This window comes from Arachis hypogaea, chromosome 15 (genome assembly GCF_003086295.3).
Source record: "Arachis hypogaea cultivar Tifrunner chromosome 15, arahy.Tifrunner.gnm2.J5K5, whole genome shotgun sequence".
Taxonomy (NCBI): Eukaryota; Viridiplantae; Streptophyta; class Magnoliopsida; order Fabales; family Fabaceae; genus Arachis; species Arachis hypogaea.
In genome coordinates, this window is record NC_092050.1 from 94,769,970 (window position 1) to 94,780,723 (window position 10,754).

General features: G+C 36.7%; 1 protein-coding gene across 1 annotated transcript; it reads left to right on the forward strand.

Annotated features, from left to right (window-relative positions):
• Nucleotides 1-346: 346 nt before the first annotated feature.
• Nucleotides 347-7,909, forward strand: LOC112748630 (probable receptor-like protein kinase At1g11050). The gene is made up of 3 exons (XM_025796860.1): nt 347-433; nt 7,141-7,364; nt 7,471-7,909. Exons 1-3 carry the CDS (start codon nt 347-349, stop codon nt 7,907-7,909), a joined length of 750 nt encoding a protein of 249 aa, XP_025652645.1.
• Nucleotides 7,910-10,754: the final 2,845 nt, after the last annotated feature.

The window sequence follows — 10,754 nt, forward strand, 5'->3', positions numbered from 1 at the left end:
TAAATTGTTGAAGTATTTGGATTTGTCTAATTGTATTAATTGCTGCATTGATGACTGTTTTGCTGAGATTGTTTGATAATTTGATATTTGCAGACATGACGATAGGCAGAGGTGCTGCGGATCAAGCTGCTGGTTATGGTCGTAGCCGTGGTCGGGGTAGAGGGAGGATTTCTTCCGGTGCCCCAGGACTTTTGGATCCTCTCCTTCTACTCCGACCACACCGGTGACACCACAGGTTGCGGGTTTAGTGGACCAGCTGTTCATCATGGTCCCTAACCCAAACTACGTGCCTCTGTCTACAGCGATGACGCCACTTCCTACCAGTTAACAGCCCGCATCCACGACAATGCCGCCTCTAGGGACAGATGCTATGGCCCCAGAGTTCAGCCATGGAAGTGAGGCAACAGTTGATGCCCCTCCATCACCTCCTATCGTATAGTTGCACATTTGGCTTGATGGGGTACAGGGTAAGTATCACATTCAGTCTCATGTATTTCCTGTTTATGGTTGCCTAGTTATTGTTTTAAGTTCCAATGACTATGATTCATGTTTAGTGGATTTAGGTTGATTTGATTATTCTTTTAACTTCCAATGATTATGATTTTTTTTAGTGGATTTAGGTTGATTTTGTTAATCTTTTAAGTTCTAATGATTATGATTCTTGTTATGTATATTTAGGATGATTTGGTTATTATTTTTAAGTTTCAATGATTATGATTTCTTTTTAGTGGATTTAGGTTGATTTGGTTGTTGTTCTTGTTTATGGGTTGTTGTTAGGTTTGTGCCGAACAACAACACCTATACTCAGGAGATAACTAATGTCATCAAGCTGATGTACCACCATCCCTGGCCCAGCTACACGAAGATCCCGCTGAGACCAAGATATGATGATTTCAGGAATAGGCGGTAATTACTTTTTTTAAGTTTCAAACCTTTTTAGTTTAGATTTATATCTTCTATATTGCTTAACTAATTTCAAAGTTTCTTTGTTGCACTTGCACTTTATATGGGCCCCTGAGCACGATCTTGCCATCAGAAAGATATTTGACCATAGAATGGGTCGGAAACTCTAGCAGATGCTGGATGATGTTCGTCAGGGGTGGGAGCAACGAACGCATGGGGCTCCGACCAGACATAAAGAAGGCTCTATTTGTTTTGGGAAACTAATGAGGGGTTCTGGCATCGGCGTCTCACCAACGGAGCTAACAGGGCCCCAGCCAGGTTGTCCAAGTATACTGGCAGCTAAGCGACCTTCATGAAGACAAAGTCCAGGCTAGTATGTAAAGTGACTTTAATTTTGTTAACAACTTAGTTATATTCTTCTGCATATCAATACTAGGCATCCTGATCATATTGTTTTAATGCAAAAAGTGTAGTCGAAGTCGTTGGATTGCGAGGCGACATTGGAGGAAATGCTTAAGTAAACCCACACGCTAAAGGAGAATGTTGGGCGGAAAAATCGTCAGTAAAGAATTTCACAAAATAAGCGCGTTGTAAGTATAGATCTAAACCGACAATTAACCCTCAATCAAATTTAATTTGTTTGTCATTTAAGCAAACCCAATAAAAATAACCGAAGTATTAAACCTCGGGTCGTCTCCCAAGGAATTGCAGGGAGGTATGTGACTATTGGTTATGAGATAGTATATTTTTGGGTTTTTGAAAGGTTGAACAAGGAATGTAAATGACAAGAAAATAAACTAATAATTAAGAAAAGTCTTAACAAGTATTGAGAATTGGAATTCCTATCCTCATTATCATCATCAATTATGATAGTAATTGTCCATTGCTCCCACTTAGTTAACCTCTAACTATGAAGGAAAGTCAAGTGGATAAATCAATTTGATTCCTCAAGTCCTAGTCAACTCTCAAGGAAAGACTAGAGTTAGTGGAATTCAAATCAACTAGCAAGTCTCAAATTCCAATCAATAAAAGCCCTTTGATAATTCAAGAGTCTCCAATTAATCAATCCAAGTTAAGAATAGGAAAATCTAACTTAAAACCATCCCAAGCATTTTATCAAATACTTGGAAGGCGCAACATAAAAGCATAGAAAAGCAATAAGAGATAATAAAATCCAAACAACCAATTGAAAGCATAAATAACATAAATTGAAGAAAGCAATCATAAATATGAAATACCTCAAATTGCATTAAAAAGGAAATCAAATCTAACATGAGAATTCATAAACTAAATGGGGAAAATAAAGTAATCAACAAGGGAAATATATGAACTAGAATGCTAGAACAATTAAAAGTAGAAGAGAAACTAAGTTAAACTAAGTTAGAATTCAGAAATTGAGAAGAACTAAAAGGAACCCCTAAAACCTAGAGAGAGGAGAGAGCCTAGAGAGAGGAGAGAGCCTCTCTCTAGAAAACTACATCTAAAATCTAAAATTATGTGAATAAAAGTTGTGAATCAATGATTCCCCCACTCTGCAGCCTCTAATATGTGTTTTCGGGCTTGGAACTGGGCCAAAAACAGTCCAAAAATCACCCCCAACGATTTCTGATATGTCCAGCACGTGGCTTTGTCACGCATACGCGTCGCTGAACTTTCGCAAGGTCACGCGTACGCGTAATCCATGTGTGCGCGTCACCTAACTGGATGGCAACTATGGTAAATTGTATATCATTTTGAAGCCCCAGATGTTAGCTTTCCAACACAACTAGAACCGCCTCATTTAGACCTCTGTAGCTCAAGTTATGATCAATTTAGTATGAAGAGGTCAGGCTTGACAGCTTAGCAATTCCTTCAATTTCTTGTATTCCTTCCACTTTTGCATGCTTCCTTTCCATCCTCTAAGCCATTCCTGCCCTATAAACCCTGGGAACACTTAACAAACATATCACGGCATCGAATGATAATAAGAGAGGATTAAAATTAGCAAATTTAAGGCCAAAGAAGCATGTTTTCAATCATAGCACAAAATTAGGAAGGAAAATGTAAAATATGCAAATTATATGAATAAGTGTGAGTTTAGTGGATAAAATCCACTCAATTTAGCATAAAATGTACCACGAAATAGTGGTGCATCAAATCTTCTCACACTTAAACATTAGCATGTCCTCATGCTAAGCCCAAGAGAAGGTATAAATGAGTGAAGAGGAATGGTAAAACTTATGAAATGCAACCTATCTATATGAATGCAACTAAATGTAAAAATACTTCTACCTAATTGGTTAAAAGTAAACAAATTCTCCAAGACAAACATAAATCAGATTCTACTAATTCAAATCACACAATAAGAGACAAGTAAACTTGTAAGAAGATAGCTCATAAAAGTCGGGAACACAGAATCAAGCATTGAACCTTCACTGGAAGTGTATATGCACTCTAATCGCTCAAGTGTCTAGGGTTAATTCACTCTACCCTCCTCTAGTCATGCTTTCTAAAACTTTGTTCTTCATCTAACCAATCAACAAATATTTAATGTACAAATAGAAACATCATGAGGACTTTTTAAGGTTGTAATGGGGCTAAGATATGGGTGAAGATACATGTATGGCCAAGTGAGTTATACTTTGAATCTTTGACTAACCTAAATTCTCACCTAACACACACACATACTCTATATAATTCTAAAATCGTGCCTAGCTACCAAAAAATCCCACTTTTACATCAGATACTCATGTATCAATTTTTTATTTCACCACATATGCATTGATCTTTTTATTGGACTTAACATTGGGGTAATTTTGTCCCCTATCTATTTATTTCTTTTCTTTTCTCTCTTTTTTTTTAATTATAAATAAAAACATAATATATCAATGCATATGGTTTCTCTGATTTCACATGAGCAAGCACCCAAATTTCCAATATTTGTCAGTAAAAACACAACACATTCTCATCAACCTAAGTTTCCACATTTCCCCACACTTAGTTGACACACAATCTCTATCTTAAGCTAACCAAAGATTCAAATGGGATAATTAATTATTTTTCTGCTTAAGACTAGTGATGTGGTAAAATACAGAACAAATGGGGGTTAAAAAAGCTCAAAGTGGCAAACAAAGGTAAATGGAATGGTAGGCTATTTGGGATAAGTGAGCTAATATCAATTGATGGCCTCAATCATATGTATCCATGCAAATACACTAAACAATGGACATATAGAATGGAACAAACTATAGATTGTAATCATAGAGAAGAAAACACACAAGAATAAAAATTCATGGTTAAATAATGTAACTATATAATTAAGCTCAAAAACTAACAGGGTGTGTGTTCTTAGCTCAAAAACCATGTTCCAAATTAAAATCTTCAAACAATTTTAACAAAAAATGTTTTAATTTAAATTAGTAAAATTCTATAAAAAGGGTCTTGAAAAAAAACTTATCACTCCAACCAAGTAGTGGTAGAAGAACATGCACAAAATCAAACAAACATGCAATCAAACATGCAAATGCAACAACTAATTTAACAAGGAAAATTAAAAATTGGTGTTGAAATAGGAAATAACTAACCCACGGAAGTCGGTATCAACCTCCTCATACTTAAAGATTGCACCGTCCTCGGTGCATGCTAAGATGTGCAAGTGGACGGATTGCTCCAACTGACGCTTTTTTTCCAAAGAATGTGCAGGTGGACTTGTCGGTTGCCCCATTGATAAGCTTTTTTTTTCCCTTCCCGGTGGCCATCCTGAAAGAAGAGAAAAGGGAAGAAAAGTAACCCGGGAACAAAGATAGAAAACAAATAAAATATGGGTGGGTTAATGCCAAATAACGAGAGTCTCAATTACATGGTAGCTACAACATGCAAGTGAGAAAATAGTAGAAGCAAATGGCATATCAATAGTGCAAAAATTGCAACAAAGGGGAAAAGATAGTGGGTAATGAAAGACAATATAAATTCATGTCAATGCAAAAGGAATACAGGTATCATAAAAAAATTGGCATTGACAGATAAATAATATCACCCAACAATGTAAAACAAGTCACTAAGCACTAAAATAATACCAGAAAAGATACAACAGTTGAATAAGAATATTTAACACCAACGGAGAAAATAATAAACGTAGAAAAGAAAATAAAAACATGAACAAAAATTAAAATGCAAGGAAGAAAAGTATGCAAATGCAGTAAGTAAAAGAATTGGAAAGAGAATATGGATGAGAATCTAAAGAAATGAAGAAGAAGAAAGTAAGAAAGGAGGAAAAAAGAGGGAGAATTGATAAGAGAGCAAGAAACGGACGCGACGCATGCGCGTGAAAACAGAAACGGCCATGCGACGCGTAAGCGTCGCCCACGCGTACGCGTGGGTGGCCAAAAGTGCACACTGACGCATGAGATAATATCTAAAGTTGTTAAGTTGGTGAGATATCAAATCTGAGTCAAGGCTAAACCTAAGAAGGTTTGAGGCAATAATATCTAGGGCTCTTAGATTAGTGAGGAGGCAGTCTGAGTATGGCTTAAGAATGTCAGGAGAATATATAATATTCTTAGGTTGATAGGATATCTAATCTAAGCCAATGCTTAGCATGAGAAGGCTTATGGTAATAATGTGTAAGGTTTTTATATTAGTGAGCAGCTAATCTGAGTCTTGCCTGACAAGGTCAAGAGAATATCTAAAGTTTAGATTGGTAAAGTATTCAATCTAAGTCACTTCATAGCCTCGAAAAAGCTTAAGAGAATAATAACTAAAGTCCTTAGATTGTGTTGCAGTTTAGTCTGAGTTAATATTGTAGCTTGAGAAGGCTCAATACAAATAATATCTATTGTAAACTTATTCTAATAGTGTACTTTTCAAGTTCTCCTGAGGACTAGAAGTAGGCATTTTTAGGTGAACCATTATACATCCATTGTAGATAACTTGTTCTTCTTTTGCAAAGTAATGAAAATGCTATTAACTTCATGATATCTCAGAAAGTATTCTGATAATTTAAAAATTCAAATATAATTTAATAATTCTGTTAATATATCATCTAATATTTGCTCAAGTCTGTCAGTGAACTAAAGAATTTTTCCAAAGTAATAAAATCAAACTAGCTACCTTCTTAACCTGAGTAGGTCAAATCTTAAATGAAAACAACCTCAAAAGATAAGCTAAGTAACCTTACTACCTCAAAATCTGACTAACTACCTCAAAAAAGATATTACACATTTCAGAAACTCGATTGTTCCACTTCCACTCATGAATAAATTGAAAGCGGAAAATCACTAACCTCAGAAAAGCGTCCCTACTTCTAACATTTAATATTAAAGTGTACTCAAAAAAGCGTCCCTACTTCTAACATTTAATCTCAATTGACACATAGTACAATACAAAATTACCATTCTTGCCAAAATATGTTAACACAAGTAAAACGTAGTTTGACTTTTATCACCTTTTGAAGTATGTAAAGGCAGAGATAGAAGAAGGGTTTTCAGTGGATCTTTAATACAATTGGTTTTTAAATGAGTTAATAATCAATTTCGTCCCTGAAAGATACCTCGATCTCCATTTTCGTCTATGAAAAGTCAAAATTAATCAAAATCGTCCTCCAAAGATACCTTACCTGATCACGTTCGTCCTTCCATCATCTCCCTAGCTGAGTTGACAAACATCCGCTGACGTGGGCCGTTAACTGCCAAGGTGGCAGAGAACAAAAATGACGTCGTTTTGGTAGAAAGAGCTCCTAGGGTTGAAACGTCGCCGTTTTTTCTTCAGACGAGGGATTCAAACGTTCACCATGGCAGCACTTTCACCTTCACCTTCTCCTTCTTCTCCTTCAACATGCCCCCATCGACTTCAGCTACGTTAAGAGAGTTCCATGGAACCCTTCAACATGTGAGAATTTCCACTTTTTATCATCAAACTTGAGCAACTATTGCACCTCGCTCTTATCTCTAATCGGAATAGGGTTCGCGCAGTACCTTAAAGCAACTACAAATTTCAACCTCCCAAAACATGAAACCTCAACCTCATGCGTCCATGATTTCCAGTCTCAGCTCAATTCATTGTCTCTCCAAAACAACCTTGTTGACTTGTGCTTTGACCCTCACTAGTTCGTCATGTCCCGAAACGTCTGCACAGGAATTGAAACCCTAACTAAAAGATTGGGACAAGAAGCTTGGTCAAATCACGCCTCTTGCTACTAGTTGCAAACAAGACCTCACTGATCTTTCGCTATGTGATGTGTGTCTTACTGCGGGGTTTCAGGTGCAGCATAAACTTGTCTCCATTGATGGTAATGCTTCTCACTCTGAAAATTGTTTCAAATTTACTATTCTATATGCTGTTGCATTTGTGAATCAGTATGGATCTGAAAGTAATGGTGCCATGAGTTGCATCTTTGGTATGTCACTTTACCCACAGGGTGGTGGTTCTTGTGGGAAAAGTCACCAGGGTTTGGTTTTTGGGTTAACTGGTGTTGGTGTTGCTTTGTTAGTTATGTCTTGTTTGTTAGGGGTTTATGTTTGGTATGATAGGAAGGTTAGGAGGAAGAAGCTTAATGATGATGCAATTCTCAACCAAGAATTTCATTGGCAGGGGTGGATTTGGGCTTGTTTTCAAAGGGATTTTGTCCGATGGTTCAGTCGTGGCGGTTAAGAGGATCTTAGAATCTGATTTTCAAGGGGATGTGGAGTTTTGTAATGAGGTGAAGATTATTAGCAACCTGAAGCAACGGAATCTGGTGCCTCTTCAAGGCTGTTGTGTAGTGGATGATGATGATGAAAAATTTAATGACAGGGGAAGCCAAAGGTTTTTGGTTTATGATTACATGCTGAATGGAAACCTTGAAGACCATCTGTTTCTGGTGAGTGAGCAGCAAAAGTTGAAAAAATCGCTGACTTGGCCTCAAAGGAAGAGCATAATCTTGGATGTGGCAAAGGGGCTGGCTTATCTGTCGTGCGATGCATGTGTTCACGGTGATGTATTTATCGTTCAAATTCATATTAGGGTTTCAGGGACTAATGGGACGTCTTAAACAAGAGTTATCTTGTCATTAACAACATGCTACAGCCTGGCGTTTGCCACCTTGGCAGTTAATGGCCCATGTCAGCGGACATTTGCCAACTCAGCTAGGAAGATGACGGAAGGACGAACGTGATCAGGAAAGGTATCTTTGGAGGATGATTTTGATTAATTTTGACTTTTGGGGACGAAAATGGAGATCGAGGTATCTTTCAGGGACGAAATTGACTAGCTATTAACTCGTTTTTAAATTATGCTGTGGTGCAATTTGACTCAAAGTTGTAGCCTCGGATGGCTTGGTGCGAATAATATATTTTCAACACTCATTCTATTACTGAAACTTTTAAGTTACTTTAGGGCTAGACATATGCATTTTAAGCCAAATCCATACATATTACTTGCGTACTCGCTTTGAATCCTTACCCCTTGTATTTACTGCTCATTTACTGTACATTTAGTTATTTCGAGTTTAGAAGCTACTATTTCTTTTGAGAAACCTTAGATAACTCAAAAACTATTTTTAAAGCGCGTATGAAGTCTCCTGAAGACCTCAAAAGACATCTTTATGAAACTCTTATCTCAAAATATGCTTTAATGGACGTAAAATTAGCTTGCAATCTAAACACGCTAACTTATATTTCGCTGCACACAACTCAAAGACTTGAGAAGTTTTTAAGTTCTTTTTCATATGAAAAGAGAATCAAGCATGATTCAACTTTTAAAAACAGAGCTTAAACATGATTCAATCACTCTTCTCATAGACATCTAGCCATTTTAAATTTTGTATATTACTAATAAACTTTATTTTATCATTTTAAATTGTGTTAAAAAGTACGGAGTTTATTAATAATTAACTTACATAATTTTAGTTTAATTAATTGAGTTTTTCGAATCTTGCTTTCGATGAAGTTGTGTGTGAAAAATATGCTTTTCATTCTTCTAATTATTAATTCTTAATATCTGTTTATGCCATTTGATACCATGATAAAATTTCTTTAAGTATTTCAGGGTTAAGGTACTTCAACGGAAGCAATTCAAAAGTGTAGCTATCTGGAAGCTTGCTTAAGAGAGATTCTCGCGCGAGAACAATTTTCTCGCTTAATCGAGATTCTCGCGTACGTAAAGTTAGTTTCATGCGTCTTGATTAATGAAGCATGTGAATTCACATTTTGAGCTCCCCAAGAGCCTTCAATAGTTGTATGAGATTATATTTTAAAGCCAAGACTTGAGAGGGGGAAGGAACACTACATCATACACACTCATTTTTACAATATTTTTAGGTTTTAGTTGGATTCTAGAGAGAGAAGCTCTAACTTCTCTCTAGAATTTCTGGGGTTTTACTTAATTTTCTCTGTAGTTCTAGGTTGTAGTTTTATTTAATTGTAGTTTTGCTTATAATTTCTTGTTTTATTACTCTTGTTACTTAAAATTTCTTGTTACTTTTTCTATCTTGCTATTTTAAGTTTTTGTGGGACATCCTTACTACCAGATATCACGCTTCTGGCTATGCCACTCTGATAGCTAAGATATACGATGACTCTATACTTAATAATAAAACATGGGCCTTTGACTCAATACCGGATTGCTATTTCTTTGAGAAACTGAAAGTTCTTTTTACTTGAAAATAAACATGCATATACATATGTACAAAAATTTTTATACAAGTAACTTATAAATATTATATACATACAAAACATACAACTCCTATCCCTCTTACACAATTATAATGACAAAGGCGAGGGGGAAAAAACTATGAATAATATATATACAAACCGACATAGCATGGCTAAGGACTTAGCAAAAAATTCATTAGTTTCCTCGTCTATCCTGAAAAGAGAAGTCTGTAGGGGGTAAGAACATCGTCCTTGCAGCTTCTCAGTAGAGGGTTTAAGAATTGTCATAAGAGGATACATATAAAAAGAAGAACAGAGTTTGAAAACAGAGATCTTCGTTTGTCTTATGAATCTTTTTAAAAACGTGACATTTACTTATCCAATATTCCAAGTTCCCTTCTTTAATTATAAGAATTTTCAAAGATAAAATAATATTCCATGACATAATCAAGTGCGGCCTCCGGCCCAACATGTAAACAAATCTCAGCCTCCGGCCCAACATATAAAATAATCTCGACCTCCGACCCAATATATCACGACCATACTATCATCAAAAGCATCAATTCATTCACCAATACTCAGTTTTAAGATAAATCAATCACAAGCACAAACAATACAAGGCAAACACAATCAGAGAACAGTTACAGCAAGTACCACTTGAACACACCCAAACAATAGCAAACAAATGCAGTATAATGCATGCCTGTCCTACTGGCCGTAAGCTCACGTGTCGATTAAACTCATGGTTCTGAAAAACGGAGTGGATGGCCAGTCGAACCGATTCAACCGGAAACTGACAACATCAACGGTCTTGTCCTATATCTAAAATCGACAGTTGAAGAACCGGTTCTTACTAAACAACGCCATTTTACTAAACACCCTCAATTTTCATGCTAGATCTCAGCAGCATTACCTTCTTCCCCTGCCTCCATCTGCTGCTTCTCCTCTCCAACAACAGTGTCCCCACCTCCAACCACTCCAAGGTTCCTTGCATCTCCGCCGGTGCTAACCACTAGTTTGCCGTTGTTCGTCCAACACGCTGACCCTCACAACCCGCTGTTCTTCGATGGTGCGTTTGACTTCGCATTCTCCGCAAGGCTTGATGAGAAGTTGTTCCAGTGAGATTCGCTACAGAGATGGATCATCACGTCATGTCTGGTGGCTCGTGTGTTATCACCGTCATGAGTGCGGGAATGATGAGGTGAGGGAGGTCGTTTATCTGTTCAGTAATGTTACCTTGGTTAG

What these genes read in the sequence shown, in the direction of transcription:
- LOC112748630 (XM_025796860.1), top strand. Translation starts at nt 347, where the DNA reads ATGCCGCCTCTAGGGACAGATGCTATGGCCCCAGAGTTCAGCCATGGA. An exon ending in CCCCTCCATCACCTCCTATC is followed by an intron (nt 434 to 7,140) that starts GTATAGTTGCAC and finishes GCGGGGTTTCAG; the next exon opens with GTGCAGCATAAACTTGTCTC. An exon ending in ACTGGTGTTGGTGTTGCTTT is followed by an intron (nt 7,365 to 7,470) that starts GTTAGTTATGTC and finishes TTTCATTGGCAG; the next exon opens with GGGTGGATTTGGGCTTGTTT.